The sequence below is a fragment of the Pongo abelii genome, chromosome 7, assembly GCF_028885655.2.
Source record: "Pongo abelii isolate AG06213 chromosome 7, NHGRI_mPonAbe1-v2.0_pri, whole genome shotgun sequence".
NCBI lineage: Eukaryota > Metazoa > Chordata > Mammalia > Primates > Hominidae > Pongo > Pongo abelii.
In genome coordinates, this window is record NC_071992.2 from 116,201,480 (window position 1) to 116,220,943 (window position 19,464).

Consider the following 19,464-nt stretch of genomic DNA (forward strand, 5'->3'; position numbering starts at 1 on the left):
CACTGCAACCTCTGCCTCCCAGGTTAAAGTAATTCTCCTGCCTCAGCCTCCCAAGTATCTGGGATTACAGGTGTGCACCACTTCGCCCAGCTAATTTTTGTATTTTTAGTAGAGATGGAGTTTCATCGTGTTGGACAGGCTGGTCTTGAACTTCTGACCTTAAGTGATCCATCTGCCTCAGCCTCCCAAACTGCTGTGCTGGAATTACAGGCATGAGCCACTGCGCCCGGCAAAATAAGACCAATTACTTTCTGTAATTAAGCAGTGGATTGGGATGACTATTTCAATAAACATAATTTTGATCCTAATTCATACTTGTGCTAAAACAAGGGCAAAGATTTTGTTTGTTAGGGTGGCTACAATAAAAAAAAGGGTGGACAATAACAATATTGGTGAGGATGTGGAGAAATTAAAAACTGCATACACTGCTGATGGGAATGTAAAATGGCACAGCTGCTTTGGAAAAGTTTGGCAGCTCCTCAAAAACTTAAACAGAGAGTTGCCATTTTGATCCAATAATTCTGCAACCCCTATTACTGAAAGTAGAAAACATATGTTCACACAAAAACTTGTACACAAACGTTCATAGCAGTTCTACTCATAATAGCCAAAAAGTGGAAACCACCCAAATGTCCATTAACTAAATAATGAATAGATTTTTTTTTATAAGGACAGAGTTTCGCCATGCTGGCCAGGCTGATCTTGAATTCCTGACAGATGATCTGCCTGCCACGGCCTCCCAAAGTGCCAGGATTACAGGCGTGAGCCACCGCACCCGGCCTCTATAGGCTTTTCTGTGTAGGCCTTCTATAGGCTGAGGCAGGAGAACTGCTTGAACCTGGGAGGCGGAAGTTGCAGTGATCTGAGATCAAGCCACTGCACTCCAGCCTGGGTGACAGAGCGAGGCTCTAACTTAAAAAAAAAAAAAAAAAAAAAAAAGTCTATAGAATCTACAAGAAAACTACTAAAATTAATGTAATTTACAAGGTCATAGGATTCAGGATCAATATACAAAAAACTATTTCTATATACTAGTAATGAATGTAATCATAAATTGATATCTTTAAGAGATCTGTACACTGAAAACTACAAAGCATTTCTGAATATTATTCAGCCATAAAAAAGAATGAGGTAGTGATACATGCTATCCCTTGGATGAACTTTGAAAGTAGTAAGTGATAGAAGCTGGACACAAAAGGCCACATTTTATTATTCCATTTATGTGAAATGTCTGGAATGGACAAACCCATAGTAAATTAGTAGATGCCAGGGACTGAGAGGAATGGGAAGTGGGAACTGACTACTAATGGGTAAAGGGTTCCTTCTGGGATGATGAAAATGTTCTGCAGTCAGATATTAGTAACAGTTGTACAACCTTGTAAAAACACTGAATTGTACACTTTAAAATGTGAATTATGCGAACTGCATCTCAATTGTGAAAAATGAACGAAGTGGGGTGGGGGGAAGCAAATCACCCAAGGTAGTGAATAACTTAGAGGCAAACTCTGGGGTTTTCCAGTCAATCCTGATAAGGCCACGTACTTGAGTTTAAGAACTTGCCAGGAGGAATAAAAACTGAGGAAGACTGAAAGACTACCTCCACCCCATGACTGAAAACAAGGTAAAGATGTTCTCTTACCCTTCCTATTTAACATTGTACTGGAGGTTGAAACCAGTGCAATAAGGGGTTAAAATGTTATAAAAGGCATCCAGATTGGAAAAGAAGAAGTAACCTTTCTTTATTTGCAGACACAATTATCTATATAGAAAAGCCAATAGAGGCTGGGTACGGTGGCGCAAGCCTGTAATCCCAGCACTTTGGGAGGCCGAGGCAGGCGGATCATCTGAGGTCAGGAATTCATCAGCCTGGCCAACATGGTGAAACTCTGTATTTAAAAAAAAAAAAAACCACAAAAATTAGCTAGGTGTGGTGGTGCACACCTGTAATCCTAGCTACTCTGGAGGCTGAGGCAGGAGAACTGCTTGAACCCGGGAGACGGAAGTTGCAGTGATCTGAGATCAAGACACTGCACTCCAGCCTGGGCGACAGAGTGAGGCTCCAACTTAAAAAAAAAAAAAAAAAAGTCTATAGAATCTACAAAAAAACTACTAAAATTAATGTGATTGACAAGGTCGTAGGATTCAAGATCAATATACAAAAATCTATTTTATTTCTATATACTAGTAATGAATGTAATCATAAATTGATATTTTTAAGAGATCTGTACACTGAAAACTACAAAGCATTGTTGAAATTAAAAAACTAAAAGATAGATATACTGTATTCATGAATAGGAAGACTTGATATTGTTAAGATGCCAGTTTTCCTCATATTGATAAATAGGTATCAGTGGCGTTTCAGTCAAAATCCCAGCAGACTTTTTGGTAGAAATCTAGAAATGTATTCTAGTGTAAACACAGTATTCAAATCACTGGGAAAAGGAAAGATTATTTAAAAAATAGTGCCATCACAAATGGCTTTCTATCTGGAAGAAAGTAAAACTGGACCTTTATATTACACTAAATGCTAAGATAAATTGAAGATAGATTTTAAAAAATATGAAAAATTTAAAATCTCACTACAAACTACCAAAAGAGACTATAAGTACAATTTAGAAAGAGAGGAGAGCTTAATCATGACCAGAAGGTCTAAAATATTACAATTAAAGACACACAACAGGTTTCATATTGCAGAAAAAAAATGTAAAGAGTATGTGGAAACCCTGAAATATCTGCAACTTTTCTGTAAATCTAAAAATATTCAAAAATTAAAAGTTTATTTAAGGATAAAATAGAATGCACACACAACGCTAATAAAAGGCAAATGACATATCTGGAGAAAAATACAAGAGTCAAACTATTAACAGCTATTGTATAAAAAATATATTTATTTTCATTTTTTAAATTTTATTTTTCTGAAATGGAGTCTTGCTCTGTTGCCCAGGCTGGAGTGCAGTGGCGTGATCTCAGCTCACCGTAACCTCTGCCTCCCAGGTTCAAGCTATTCTCCTGCCTCAGCCTCTCAAGTAGCTGGGATTATAGGTGTGAGCCACCGCACCCGGCCCTATTTTCATTTTTATTTATTAACAGAGATGGGGTTTTGCTATGTTGCCCAGGCTAGTCTTGAACTCCTGGCCTCAAGCAATCCTCCTGCCTCAGCCTCCCAAAGTGAGCCACTGCACCTGGCCAAAATACCTTTCAAACTGACAAGAAAACAATAAAAAAAAAAAATAGGCAAAGGATATAAGAGCCAATTTAGAGAACAGCAAATTCAAATACCATCTTCCAGCCCCTAGGCCAAAAAAAAAAAAAAAAAAAAAAGCACAAAAAGATGTACACATTTACTAGCCAGGAAAATGTAACATTAGATAATAGACATTACTTTACACCAAACAGTTTAAAAGTTTGTAAAGCTCTAATACCTATTGTTAGTAGAATGCAGGGAAGGGAAAAGGGAACTCATGTATTGTTAGCAAATTGTAAATTGTGACAGCCTTTTTTGAGAGACAATCTGGTAACCTTTTAAAAATTCAACAGACATGGACTTTAACCTAGCCAGTTGATTTCCTTGAATCTATCTCCCATACTTAGAAGTACCAGAATATAAGGACGTAATTATTAGAATGTTTTTTGCAGTGTTTTGTATTGAGGAAAGAAACAACAAATAACAAAGTGAATGCTCATCAATATGAGAATGTCTGAATAACTGCAGCACATCTATACTACAGAATTCTTATGCAGCCATTAAAAAGAATGAATTGGAGTTATACAGTTGACTTGGACAGATTTCCCAAAGATATTACTGAGAAAAAATCAAGAAAATTAATGTATATATGCATTGTGTGTGACTATGAACATGGAGAAAACTGGCATCACACACATTTTGTTATTTGCACTGGTTATGGGGGAAGATAATGAGGGAAGGAGGCAGAGAAGGGGAGAACAAAACACAAAAAGAAGGCAAGGAAAAAAGGATAGGGAAATAATTTGTTTGTGTACATTTTATTTAAGCTTTCAATAGAAAGTCTCTAAAACATCAGTTCATGATACCTTTAAGGCAACTGTGATTTCCTTATCTAGTTGAAAGTACTACATTTTCTTTAAACAAGCAAAAAAAGCAACAAAAAGCCCCCAAAAGCAAAATTAAAATGCCTTGGCTATATTAACCCTGAAAATTAGGTTCCAATGGCTGTCATACATGATAGAATATTTGTAAACTAACGTATTTGGTATAAAACCTTGTTAAAAGTTAACTGTCTTTTCAGCCACTGTATTGCTTCAAACAACTTATTTTACTGTACAATATTATGAAGTGACTGGTTATCAACTCTGAATTGAGTCCAGAAACATCCTCATTCCCTTTGCTCAGTTGTTCTTCTGTCCCATCAGAATTTCCTCTTCATATATATAAATACTATAAGTATAGGAAAAATAAAAGGAGAGACAAGGTCCCTGCCCGTATGAGACTAGAGTTCCTTTAAGATTTGTTCTCCTAATATCTTGACTACAGAATTAATAATCTGGAGGTATTAACACCTGGAACACATGGTGTTATGTATGTCTATATTTTACCTCCATGCAGGACAAAAAGTGGCAGAAATATGTGATCCAATGCTATTTAGGCAAAAGGCTGGAAAGAAAAAAAAAAAAAAGCAAAAGCAAGACTATCTTGTCACCAGCCAGCCCACACATTCTAGAATTAGTCCACTCTTACAGAGCAAAGAGACTGCCTTATCTTACTGCTCATATAGATGAAAATGAGCTGCTTACTAACCCTGAAAACCTGGCTCTCTCTTGTACTAAAAAACAAACAATTCAAGCGCAGACAACCTTAATAGCAATTTCTACCAAACATTCAACGAAGACATCATTCCAATCTTACATACTTGATCACTGAAGTTTGCCCCAGGTTAACATTTGAAGAATCAAATTCACCACATTAACATATTAAAGTAATCACAATTATATGGCAGATGCTCCCCTCACAAAATAAACAGCCAATAAAATTCAACGTATTTTCCAAGGTAAAAACTCTTGGCAAACTAGGAGTTAGAAGATAATTTACAAAATTCAATAAAGGATATCCTATAAATATATCTGTGGCAAATAATAGCTGAAATGATGAAAAGTTTCCCTTTGAGGTTATTAACAAATCAACAATGCCCCCTATAACCACTGCTATTCAGAAGTATACACTAGAAGTCCCAGCCAGTGCAAAAGGCCAGAAAAATAAATAAATGATGCAATGATCTAAGAGAAAAAAACCAAAACAATGGGAATCCCACCTCTACCACTTAGCAGCTGTGCAACTCCAGGCAAATTACTTAATATCTCTGTGCCTCAGTTGCCTCCATCTGTAATGAAGACAGTTAATACCTCCTTCACAGAGTTGTTCTGAGGAAAAAGTATTTTATTTTGAACCAACTCTAATGATAATTAAGACTTTAATATATAATTTGATATACAATTACCTTTTGCATCTTTCTAAATTATATGACCCCTATTCACTGTTCAAGGTAAACCCAATATTACTTTTTAATTTAACTTTTAAGTTCAGGGGTACATGTGCAGGTTTGTTATATAAGTAAACTTGATAAATTTTTCTTTTATTATTTTTTATGTTTGCTTTTCCATAAGTTACTATTTTAAAAGTGCTTGGAAAGTATTTCACACTTCAAAGCACTGTAAAAGTGTTTAATACAAACATTCACAAGTGATAATTGTACAGTGATATCCCAAAGAATCTGGAGATAAACTATTGGAATTAAAAGAGTAAGATTCACCAGATACAAAACTGTTATACAAAATCAATGGCATTTCTGTATACTATTAGTTACAAACAGAAAATGAGGCTGGGCGTGGTGGCTTACGCCTGTAATCCCAGCATTTTGGGAGGATGAAGCAGGTGGACCACTGGAGGTCAGGAGTTTGAGACCAGCCTGGCTAACATAATGAAACCCTTTCTCTACTAAAAATACAAGAAATTAGCTGGGCATGGTGGTGGGATGCCTGTAATCCCAGCTACTTGGGAGGCTGAGGCAGGAGAAACGCTTGAACCCAGGAGGCAGAGGTTGCAGTGAGCTGAGATCGCACCAGTGCACTCCAGTCTGGGCAACAAGAGTGAAACTGTCTCAAAAAGAAAGAAAGAAAATGACATTTTAAAAATATACCATTATTATAGGATAAAAAATATCAAGTACCTGGGAATGAAATTTAACAAAAGATGTAAAAGAATTCTATAGGGATAATTATAGATTTAATGTAATCCCAATCAAAATTAGCGAAACACAACAAGGTTATTCTAATATGTTTATGGAAATGTAAAGTGCCGAGGACAGTCAAGACACCATCCGAGGAAAAATCAGTGGCAGACTTGCCCTATTAGATCGCAAACTCGGATTCCAAGACTGATGTCTAAATTGTCCAATAACTCACCTTGGAGATGTTTCTGAAATGCTCATTCACCAGGTATGTTTTTACATGGTTCATTTCCTTTAGATCTTGGCACAAATGTCTTCCAAACAGAGACTTTTCCTGTTTTGCCCTGTATAAAACAGTACTGCTTCCCCAAAACCCCAGTCACTCTTACTGTGCCCACCTCGAATTTTTCATAGCAACCATCATCTGGTTATTTTACATCCGGTTCCATTATTTGAAGCTACATGCATATGTTTATTATTTTTGTATCCTCCAAATTCTAATATAAGCCCTCTGAAGCCAGGGTGTTTGTTTATTTGGTACTATGCTGTATTTCCAGCATCTACTTTGTTGAATGAATAAATTGGTAGAAGTCACAAAAATTCTGACTAGCATATGATGTACAGTGATCCAATTTGAACTAAATTTTAAAACTGCAAACCTTTTCATATCCATCTATTAAATGATAGCCACCCTAAATAACATAACTCTCCCCAAGTTTAAAATACTATTTTTGGCATCCAAAAATCAACCAGTATGTAAACACTGGCTGTTAAGCAATGATATCTTATGCTCTAGTGAAGGAAATAAATGAAACAACAAATCCATTAAAAGGAACCATATGAAATGTAGCCTTGAGAAAAGAATTTTTTCCTTAGATCCAAGTACAGACTAGAATCTGTAAGAAGCATGATGACTCTGAATGGAAAGGCAAAATAATCTATGGAGCAGGAATTTCTTTTGCTCATGTCACGTAGCAATTAATAGCTCTGACGTTTTTCAACACATACTTTATCCTTTGGTGATTTGTCTATATGTTTACCTAGATAACAGGCTAGGGAAAGTCTTACATGTTTACATTACACAATTTCCAGCAAAAATAAGTTAGGAGTGGTGGATTATGTGCATTTAATATAAAAAGCTAACTAAGTGCTCTGAAGCTGAAAATTTGTACAATGAAGTGAATCTACCAGTTAAATTGGTGGTCTACATAATCAACAGTAGGATATAATATTATAATCTTTGTATTTCTTTTCTCTCATTAATAGATGATTTTTCCAACAGGCTTTAAAGTACAAAGAGTTTTAACAAGATTTCAGTGGGTTAAGGTTTATTTTGAATACCCTGGAGGTTATCTCTTGTTCGAGGCTAGCCCAGAGTTGAGCTCCAGGGAAAACTGGCTTGGTCCTAAATTAATCCAACTTTGAAGGATCCAGGAGACAAGGAATTTCTGAAGCTAGTTGAAAGATCCAGGAGACAAGGAATTTTTGAAGCTAGTTTTAAGGTGAGACTGAAGTGGTACTGGTTGGGAATATCACCAGAAGTAGGTGTAGGGTGAATTAATGCACCAGCCTCCTATAGGGCACTATTTTTGCTGTGTTCCTCTGAAGATCATTTAGCTTTCCATTTCATCTTCAGCCTTTTAAAGAAATGTCAAGAAGGCAGTCAACATATTCATAAGATTTTGGCCGAGCATGGTGGTTCACACCAGTAATCCCAGGACTTTGGGAGGCCGAGGTGGGTGGATCACTTGAGCTCAGGAGTTTGTGACCACCCTGGGCAACATGGCGAAACCTCATCTCTACTAAAACACACAAAAAATTTAGCCGGGCGTGGTAATGTTTGCCTGTAATCCCAGCTACTTGGGAGGCTGAGGCACGAGAATTGCTTGAGCCCAGGAGGCGGAGGTTGCAGTGAGCTGAGATCGCACCACTGTACTTCAGGCTTGGGCTACAAAGTGAGACTCCATCTCAAAAAAAAAAAAAAAAAAAAGATTATGTTCATGAAGTATTAACTATATACCAGGGAAACAGAAAAACCATCTATGCATTTTATAGAGGCTACAAGAATAGAAAGCATCTGATTACAATTAGCTTGAATTTAAATAGCTCCAGTTTCATAATCTAATGTTGCTAGAATAGAATCTCTTACAATAGTCTTATAAGATCTTTTTACTTTTTTCTCCTTTTCCCAAGTTAGCTGATCTTTCCACTTTTCTAAGATGAGGATTTATAATACTGATTTCTCTTCACAATTTAATGATAGATATATTTACTCAAGTTAAATTCAACCAATTTACTCAAAAAAACTATGTTGATGTATACAGCATCTTTTTTTCTGGTGGGAAGGCAGGAATTAGGAAAAAAGGGTAGTTTCTAACACTGTTGAAAAGTTCAGCAAATGCTTCCCTTTGAGTTGAGACCAGAAGGCAGAATAATCACAATGGCTTGCAATATTTATGAATACTACCACATGGCGAATGAATATTCTCATTCTTATTAAACAAAAAACACTTGTGCACACACCAGAAGGCAGCAATACATTAGTATTTACATTTATTTAACATATGCAGTTTACACACTCATTATTAAACAAAATTGGAATGCAAACAAATATACAAATACCATAAGCATTATCAAATAAAATAACTGGCACTAGTGTTGTAAGCATATTAATGGACCTGGTAGGGAAAAGTGATGGAAGAAGACTGCAGCCCATGGCATTTTTCTTTTTACCAAAAGAAAACGCTCAGTAGCACCATAATGGTAATACTTAAAAGAAATACATAAGATAGAACATTTTAACTGCTATCATTGAGGTTAACCTGCTTTTATTTAAGTGAATTATACAGGAAATTAACAGTACAGGCAGTATTTTGGCCAACTTCTGCTTATGTCAGCTGAACATTGTCCATAAACAAAAGCAAAAGAAAATAATGCTAATCATACATGGACCTTTTGTACTTGGTACAAGTTCTGCACCGTGCTTTGATTTCATGGTTGGAGAAGATACGCATGTGTTAAAAACTGAGGTTATGTAAAGTTATTCACTAAAGCCTGAGTGTGTCTTTGGTAGGCTAATACTTTTTCAGCATTATTAATCACATTCATGTTTATCTATTTCCTGTATTTTTATATATAATCCAAGGTGACCAGAGAAGACATGGAAAACAACACAGCAAAATCCTCAAATAACTAGGCCATTAAAACCTAGTCGATCCCAAAGGCACCAAGAATCAATGGGGTACAAACTTCCCCTTAGAGAAAGGTGGATTTTTTGTAATACTTATAACCTAATGGGACTTTATTTTGTAGTTTTATATATCTTATTTGTTGCTGTCATATGCTTAATTACTTACCTTTACATTTTTTCCTCTAAGATGGCATCAACAGTAAACAAGATAGAGTACCAGGTATTTCTATTTCAAAGTTGTGCAAAAACTGCCACAATCTTGCTCAAAGTGTCTAAGTATCCAAATGGTAGCAAATGAGCTGCATTAAGCTTTATATAACCACATTGCATATGAAGAAAAAAAATGAAATTTATGCCGATATAAATAGAAATGTTACAGAGTATCATATACTGAGAGTAACCTATGCAGTTCTTTTAAACTTATCTCTTAGTGGTTTCAATAAAATATCACTAACCACTTATCCCTAAAGCCTCAAGTTTTCTTCATTTGAATGCTGTAGAATTGCATTAGTATTTTATATTGATTATATAAATTAAGACCAATTTCTATCTAAGTATGTGCTTCAAGCAATGTTTTGTGGCAAACACACAAAACATGCTTTGCTCTTCAAATTTATTATCCTTAAAATAATGCACTTTTAAAGCCTTCACTTCATAGTTTGGTAACTAAGATCCACATGACACACAATGCCTTGCTGAACACAGAAAATGTATCTGCATTATGATAATGAAACCCAGCTTTTGCTGGTAACCTGAAACTTAAGCAGTCACATGTAGTCCAACCAGCTCCAAACACGGTTGTACAGTGGTAATTATTCTGCAGCATTTATGGGCCTAAATTTCAGTCTGAATTGCAACTTTTAATTCCATTGTCTGATGTGAGTGGTTGTTATTTGTTTCTTTTAGTGCATCACCAAAATATAAATCAACATTAGGTTTTATTCCATTGTTACCATGTTCTTCAGCAATATGATTCAACTGTGGAACTTCTGAACAGGAAGCAGTTTGGGTAACCACAGAAATGCTACACTGATGTGGGGAATTTTCCAGACGGTCATTTTCTACCTCAGGAAGAATGTTAACAGTAGCAAAGCGGGTGTGATAATCACTGGAACCATGACTACAAGAAGTTTTCATGCTTTCTAGGTCAGAACAACTAAATTCAGAAAAATGACTAGAGTGGGAATCTGCTACAGAAGGCATACTGTCACTGAGGGATGGAGCCTCAAATTCACTTGAGTTCGTGCTTTGTTGTTCTAACAACTGTGCATCCATGTCCTCTCTCGTCTCATTTATCTTCATGTTACCCTTTTTCCTCAATTTACCACTTTTTGATTTTTTCCCTGCTGTTGCTTCTTTGGACCACTTGGTGGCACTAGATTTACCTTCAGGCAAGCCACTGGATGAACCACCAGCATGACTTCGGGTGGCACTGCCATCATCCACACTACTGCTTCCACTGTTGTGCCTGAATTTGGATGGCTTTGACTCAATATCTACTTGCACCTCCATACTGTTGCCTTCTCTGAAATATAAGAGTAACAAATACAAACACAATTGCTGACTTCTTTTTGTTCAGATGACTGGGGGAAGGGTTTCTATGTGGAAAATTCAGACTATATATAAGCTATGAGAACATCTTAACGCAGGACACGTTCTACTTAAAAAACGTACTTGATATAAGAGAACTCTTTATAATGCTTCAATGTTTTAAAATAGTAGTGGATACATTTATTGCTTATGCTGTTCTAGACACTATGCTACCTTTTTTTAAAGAAGGAAAAAGAGCCTTAAATTTATTGAAGTAAATATTTCCAAGAGTGGCATTTGACAAGTTTGGCTTGCATTTGAAGTTTTGTCTGTTTTCTGTTTTCTAGTTTCCTGGAATGTTCAGGAGAAACTCATCTTCTCCAGCCTTACCATTGTGTTATGTGCAGACAGAACAAAATAAAATTTATATGACTAAAAAAAAAAAAAAAAAAAAAAAAGAACAGCTTTATTCAGATATAATTCCCATTTAAAGTGTACAATTCAGTGATTTTTAGTTGTGATCAGAGCTGTGCAACCATCACCACTACCTAACTTCAGAACATTTTCATGATCCTAAAAAGGGACCTTGCATCCATTAGTAGTTAGTTACCATTCTTCCCTTTCCCAGCCCTTGACAACCACAAATCCACTTTATGATCTATACAGATTTGCCTACTCTGGACAGCTCACTGTTTCCTTTTCTCAGAGAACTTAATAGTTGGTAGCCACTTTTCACTGGTAATTTCTCTAATGATAGGAATTATTCCTTTAAAATTAATTTAAAAAATACTTTCGATTTTATAACAGTTTTTTCCTTACTTGTCCAATGGGATGTAGGAATTCAGAATGGATCCTGCCATTGCTTTGGTGCTGGCATTATCACTAACTGTTCCCAAGCTGACTGTGCCAGATTCTCCACTTAGACTGTACCGTTCTTTCTGTACATCTGCTTGTACTTCCAACCTTAAAGGGGGGGTATGAAATCACCAAAATTATATTTAATATCAGCACTACTGTAATATGTATCTTTAAATAATTCAGTTAAGAACCCTAGTAACCAGAAGCTATTTTAGGAACCATTATTTTTTATTTCCTTTTATTTAATTTAAATTCTACTGCAGCACACTGCATAGTACCAGCCATCCAAATAAAATGGGAAAAATCAGCTGTCTGCCAAGTAAAGTGGCAATGAAATAACACAAAAAAGACACAAAGGATTTTCACTTAAATGTACTCCATTATTCTCACTCAGCATATGGCACTTTGTAACGTTTCAATGCAAAACACAAAGTTAGAATACATTATTAAACATGACAGACCAATGAATCCAAAAATCCTGGGCATCTATATTAAAAAATGACTCTCTAAATAACACCTGCCTTTTAATACTTTATTTATTTATATATATTTTTAGAGACAGGGTCTCGTTATGTTGCCCAGGCTGGTCTCAAACTCCTGGCCTCAAGCTATCCTCCCATCCTGGCCTCCCAAAGTGCTGGGATTATAGGTATGAGCCGCTGAGCCCAACCAACATTTGCCTTTTTAAAAAGACGTAATATATACCACTATAACTTAAGAGTTTGTATTTAAAATGCAAATTACCTAAAAATATGTCTAATTTATCTTTTAATTCATGTATTCTCCCCTACATTTAAAAAAAGCAAGGCTAATAAGCCTAAGTGAAAAATAGTGAATTAAAGAGAAACAGGGGAAGATAATTTTCCTACTTATCTATACGGCTATTGATAAAAGACTTGGTGAGAACAAAGTAAGCAAGCATTAATACATAAAAGGACCCTAGCCGATTATCCCGGTCCCAGTTCACACATTCCTGGATGTCCTGACTCCACCTGTTTCCCAGGACTCAGCCAAAGTCCCATCTCCTAATATCCGGCTGTTGCTACCCACAGAGGTAAGATCTAGGCTTAAGTATTGCCTTTGCTTCAATGTCTACTGAAGCAGCTGTAGCAATGATTTATAATATAAAATGTGACAAGGACAGTGAAAAAATTGGCAGAATGTTATTCCTTAGACTTAGAAATCTACCACCAAATTTCTTCTTTTTCTTTTTTTTTTTTTTTTTTTTTTTTTGAGACAGGGTCTCACTGTCACTCAGGTTGGAGTTCAGTGGTGTGATCTTGGCTGACTGCAACCTCCAACTCCCAGGCTCAAGTGATCCTCCTACCTCAGCCTCCCAACCAGCTGAGACTACAGGTGCATACCACCAAATCCACCTAATTTTTAATATTTTTTTTAGTAGAGATGGGGTTTCGCCATGTTGCCCAGGCTGGTCTCGAACTCCTGAGCTCAGGCAATCCACCTGCTTTGGCTTCCCAACGTGCTGGGATTACAGGCGTGAGCCACTGCACCTGGCCCCAAATTTCATTTTTAACATTACTATTTTGAACCTCGACATAGTAGGGTTATATACAATCATCATGCTTTATGTTCAAAATTCTCACCTAATTAATATTTTGTAGTTACCAGAAGGCAGAACCAAACCAAACCAAAACACACACCTGTTAAAACAGTTTACCATGGCACTTCCTGACAGACTCCCCGTTATACTGGCTCCAGCTAGTGCCATGGTGCTGGCCGTTTCACTCAGGTTGTCTCGGATGGCTCCTATTCGATCCATGTGGCTTCCACTTGCACTCAAACTGCCAGTCAGCCCACCAACACTTCCCTCCCCTATGCTCGGGTTGTGTCTTGCTTCTGCTACTGATGTTGTGTCTAAATGCAAATATTCCAAAGAAACTAAGTAAGTATGATTATCAATTTTCTCCTTCTTAAATTCCTCCATGATTTCAGAGAGGACGTTATATAAGGTATAAAATATACGCAAACATGGAAAAATATTTTTTTTCAGGCTAGTCCACTAGAAGCAGTGGGAATAGAGCCGACGATTTTAAATGGTCACTAGTTTCTTTTTTCAAAAACCCAGGTTTAGGAATTCTATAAAGAATATGATTGTTAAAAAATATAGCTGACTTTAGAGGAAAATTATGTGACAGTTTTCATTAAGGGTGTCATTTAAAGAGCTTATTATTCTCTAGGTCAGTAAGAATAGGCTAAAAGTTGATTTCTAGATATATGCCACAGTTCTGTCTACAAGCTATTATTAAGATCTGATAACACTATGTTCCAATTTTACAGTACCTCTCACACATTTTGTATTGAAGGAGTCATTTATTTGCACCAACATTTGAGTTCCTATTATATACCCAATCACATGGTGATAAATGCTATGAGGAAAAATACAAGAGAGTAAAGGGAGGAGAGTGATGAGAAGTGCATGTACATACATGTCTGTGAGCCACTTTATATGATGTGATGACAGAAGGCCTCTTTGATAAGGTAATACTTGTAGAGACAAATGAAGTAAAACAGTGAGTCACGAAATTTTCTAGGGAGAGTATTCCAGGCAGAGAACTGCCAGTTTAAAAGCCTAGAAGTAGGAGCATGCTTGGCACCCTCAAAAATCAAGTGAGAGTGGTATAAAATAGGAGGGTAACAAGAGATGAGCTCAGAGACATAGTTGGGGCAGATCATGTGGGGCCTTTTGGGCTACGATAAGGACTTTGGATTTTCTTCCCCAGTACAGTTAGAAGCCACTGGGGAAGTTTTGGGCATAAGAAAGTCATAATCTGATAGGGTTTAGACATGTGACTAAGGCTGCACTATGGACTAGTGAATAGAAGCTGAGAAGCTGATACAGCAGTTAAGAGGCTATTACAATAGCCCAGGAAAGAGGATAGTAGCTTGGACTAAGGGAAGGACAATGAAGAGAGTAAGAAGTGGTTGGATTATGGCTAAATATTGAAGGAAGCAGCAGAATTTGCTGACAGATCAATCAGATGTAGGACAAGAGGGAAAAGAGGGAGGCATTGTAAGTGAAGGTTTTTGGCCCAAGCAACAGGAGGAATGGAGAAGCTACTTATTGAGTTAAGGAGGATGGAGGGAAGAAGAGATTTTAGAGCAAAGAATTTGGCTGTAGACAAGTTAAGCTTGAAATTCTTGTTAGACACTCAAGTGCAGATTAAAGAGGAAAGTTAGACAAGCAAGTTTGAAGTTCAGGGGAGAGGTCAGTCTATGTATTATTTAACAGATGAGATTAGGGCAAAAGTGTAGATACATAAGAGAAGAATTCTGAGAACTGAGCTCTGGGGAACAAACATTTAGACGTCAGAAGAGGAAAATGAACCAGCAAAGATTAATGAGACGGACTGGCCAGGAAATATGGTTAAGAAGTGGTTTCCCATAAGAAAAGTGAAGTATTTCAAGAAGGGTAGAGTCTCTACCATGTCAGATATACTGTTACATTAAGATGAGGACCAAGAACTGACCACTGTATTAGGTTACGTGGAGGCCACTGGTGACTCTGCTTCAGTGAATAGCAGAAATAAAATTCTGGAGTGGTAGGGACAAAAATCTGATTGAGGCCAATTCAAGAGAAAATAAGAGGTAAGAAAGTAGGCATTATCTTTACACATCTGCCTAATTATTTCCCTATGACAAATTTCTAAAACAAGAATTGCTAGAATATAGAACATGCACTTTTTAAAAAAGGTTTATTGACATACTCCTATAGGCAATCTATGAAGGCTTTTTTATTCTTCTTAATCTTTGCTCGTTACTGTTCTAATTCACATTTCTTTGAACAACATTGATTTGAAGATATTTTTGAATTATTGGTCATCCGTATTTCTTTTATTAACTGTATTCCTCTTCATATCCTTTACTTAGTTATTTGTAATGTTTCAGGCAAAATTTAAGATGAAAAGTTTATGATTTCTAAGACATTATATTCCAATTAGAGGTCAGGTACCCAGAATTACCCCCACCTCTTTCATCCATACACTCCTCCTTGGCAGTTTATTCACTGATGTACTTCTGAATGAATACTATTAGGCCTAGTAAAAGGATGAAAATGGAAATTCTGACTTGCATGTTATCTCTGGCCTCCCCACTACTTACACTGTTAATAAGCACATTTTCTCCCTTTGCTTAAAGGACTTACCTACAGCTGTGTTAGTTCCACCAACATTTATATCATTTTCATCATCAAATTCAATCCTAACTCCTTTTCCATTGCCTGCTGAGACTCCACAACCTCCGCTTCGACAAAGAGAAATTGGAACAACGCCATAGACATAAGCTAACATAATAGGAACACCAATACCTAAAGAGAAATTAAATCAGTCATTACAAACAACAACAACAAAATAACTCACAGAAACATGAGTTTTAGAAAGTCTTTTCAAGAGAGTCATACAGAGCAAAGTGCCAGGGTTCTGAAGAGTTGGCTGGAACATTTGCCAAAAGTAGATTTACCCAGTTGTTAAGCAAATTCAAGGTTCCCAGCCTTTCAGGTAATGCACATAAGGCGAAAAAGAGAGAGATGTAAACTTTTTTCTTTTGAAGTGCCAGGCCTCTGAACTGTACTTGGGGTGGAGTGGGGAGGAAGGGTATCAGCCACTAACAATTTACCAACTACTTTAAGGCTAGGCTCTTGAATCTGTAATACTTTCAACCAAGACTTACTGCAGGCTCAATTTAAATTGTCCTCAAATTAAAAAACAATTTTTAAAAAAAATCCTTCCGCAAAACTTTAACTCCATAAAATTGCAGGTAATTAGTACTTTTCAGCATTTTCTTACCTACAGTCACTGCAGCTACTACTGGAGACACGATTACAGACAACGTTACACCACCTGCTATGGCCAAATTCCGTTTGTGCTTTGAAACATCCTTGCCTTCATAGCGATTGTGAATCTTGAATTAATAAAAATAGGAGTGGGGGATTAAAGAGAAAATACATTACAATTTAACTTAGTTGAAAAAGACCTATACTTGCTAAAGTGATTTTTCATAAAAGTTCGTAGCTGAGTATCTTAGTTCAAGGTAAACCTACTAGTGTCCTTAAACTATTAGTATATTCTCACAAATAATTTGCTCCTTATTAATAATTTGCTTAAGACAGTGATTTAATGGATTTTACTTTGTGCTTAAAAGTTTTGAGTAAAAGTCGTCTTTATAATTTTAATCAAAAGTAGTATAATTATGTATTGAGCAAAGAGGAAGAAATTAAGATTATTATTTTCAACACAGTTATGAGTTACATGGTTCACCAACAGGATATTTCCAGCATTCTAAAGGTTTCTTTCTAAAGAAGATTCTCTAAATGGTAAAAATTGGGTTCCAGGGAAGGTTTCTTTTTAAAAATTGACCTCAAAAAGCAGTTCTAATAAACAAGTATGAATAAACAGTATTATTTTTTTCTCAGATCCTTTTTATGAAGACAACTATTGACAAATGACTCAAATTCCAGGGCTCTCATTTATAGCTCAAAGTAAATGGCAGAGAAAGAAAAAAGATGATAAATAATGGCTACCAGAGGACAGGATTGAATTCACTCAGCAATCTCTGTACAGGACAGGTGTTAATAAGTAGAATTTGATATCATCATAGAAGTGGTGATTAAAAAGTGGCCTGTGAAATTATATGAACTTTGAGATCTTTATTTTCATGGTTTGCAAGGGCTAATACAGCACATTTTCCCCCTCTGTTCCAAGACAAATTCAAAACAGCCTCAAAAGTATGGGGACTCCCTAAAATAAAATGACTTATAAACAATATTACAGATGGGACTTATAAAATAATCTATTATTACGTGGTATAATAATATCTTTGGCCTTTGGAGGGCTGTAAAGTACAATGAGTGTTGTGGAAAACAGTAGAAAGGTTGGGGTGGGAGGTGGGTGATGCATGTATGGGACAAGAAACCTTTCTATTTCCTAGTCAGAATCCTATTTCCCAGCATTGACTAGAGGTTCCTTGTCAATGAGCCTCCTCACTTCCCTACACAGTCCATGCAGGCAGAGATGACAGACCTTCCCAAGGTACCTTTCATTATCCTTCAGCACTGCAGCTAATTCCTGCTCCTCCCCACTCCCATTCCTGGGAAACTCAGCACTGAAGAAGAGAAAAGGCACAACTGATGGAGCAGACTTGCAAAGGCAGGCTGCCAAGAGAAAGGAGTCTTCTGGAAAATTTTTCAGCCTCAAGCACCAATGTTCGATTAGTGATCACATCATCCCACTATTTCTGGTTCAACTTAATGTTGCTGTTTACTATTTTTTGCCACATTCTCTACTTTTTATTGTTAAGTGAAGGCTCAGCTTTTGGGTACTTTATTGACTTAGTAGGTTTTCCTGGGCTGGTTGGGATCCCAAAGCACCACAGAATATTGTTTCAATGGAAAACTAATTCATTCATTTACAACCCTTTGGGTACATGTTTGAAAAAAGGAGATCTGTAACTGTACCCTATGACCTGAACAATGAGGTAAATAATCTCTTCTCTATAAATGATTTATAGGTACATGTGGTACAACAGTCTCTCTTTCCCTTCTAAGTATCTGAATAGTTTTGTTTTCAGCAAAGCCTTGCTTTGAATGACTACATGAAAAATTACAATCAGCTACTATATTTTGAAATTTTTTATTTTTTCTCTCTCTCTTTCTTTGGAAATAGGGTCTCTCTGTGTCGCTCAGACTAGAGTGCAGTGGCACGATCACAGCTCACTGTAGCCTCAACCTCACAGGCTCAGTCAATCCTCCCACCCCAGCTTCTTTAATGGCGGGGGCTACAGGCATGCACCACCACTTCCAGCTGATTATTTAATTTTTTGTAGAGACAAGGTGTCACACTGTGTTGCCCAGGCTGGTCTCAAACTCCTGGATTAATGCAATCCTCCCTCCTCACCCTCCCCAAGTGTTAGGATTACAGGCGTGAGCCACCACACATGGCCCAACATTTTTTAAAGTCCAGGTTTACTCACTTAAAACCTTCAGAAATAAATATGTGGCTTATAAATATGTTTGTCATCAGCCCCAAAACTAATTTTTAAGAAATAGTATATATTATTTTTCTGATTATAAAATGTATGTTGAATATAAAAAATTCAGCTGTTTTACAGAAGAGGATCAACCTTATTCCCAGTCGGGTCCCAGAAGTTAGAAACAGAAATAAAGGAAACAAAAGGAAACAGATCTGACTCAACGTAAGAATTTTGTAACAATTAGTAGCCATTTTACAACAGAATGGATTGCTTCATGAGTTGGTGGTTTCCCAATGACTGAGTTCCCAAATAGCTAATGAAACTTAATCAGGGAACTTATATTAAGAATTCATGCATCTGAGTTCAAATCTCAGCTCTGCTTCTTTGTGTGTAACTGAAGATATATTACATAAACTTTCCTAAATCTCAATATTTTAACACACAGAGACCGAAATATCGAGGTTGCTGCTGGGTTAAAATGAATAAAAGTACATACAACACCTATGACACAGTATGACAACCTTTAGATCCTTTTTTTATTTTAGAGATAGGATCTTGCTCTATCACCCAGGCTGGAGTGAAGTGGCATGATCACAGCTCACTGCAGCCTCCACTTCCCCATCTCAAGCAATCCTCCCACCTCAGCCTCCCAAGTAGCTGGGACTACAGGTGCACACTACCATGCCCAGATAATTTTTAAAT

At 36.6% G+C, this 19,464-nt stretch overlaps 1 protein-coding gene across 9 annotated transcripts in view; it reads right to left on the bottom strand.

Annotated features, from left to right (window-relative positions):
* Nucleotides 1-19,464, bottom strand: part of RNF19A (ring finger protein 19A, RBR E3 ubiquitin protein ligase) — a 116,792-nt gene that overhangs the window by 54,494 nt on the left and 42,834 nt on the right. For 5 of the 9 annotated variants that reach the window (XR_008509431.1, XM_063726441.1, XM_054519235.2 and 2 more), the window contains exons 6-10: nt 16,581-16,695; nt 15,941-16,102; nt 13,440-13,653; nt 11,740-11,883; nt 10,776-10,915 (exon numbers count right to left, since the gene is read on the bottom strand). Coding sequence is in view for 8 of the 9 variants with exons in the window: in XM_063726441.1 (XP_063582511.1) it covers nt 10,776-10,915; nt 11,740-11,883; nt 13,440-13,653; nt 15,941-16,102; nt 16,581-16,695 (775 nt within the window). In the remaining variant the exon portion in view is untranslated. Of the gene's footprint in view, nt 1-7,511; nt 8,168-8,736; nt 10,916-11,739; nt 11,884-13,439; nt 13,654-15,940; nt 16,103-16,580; nt 16,696-19,464 lie in introns of those variants that run through there. The other 4 variants (XM_054519237.2, XM_054519236.1, XM_024251213.3 and 1 more) reach the window with 2 other exon arrangements.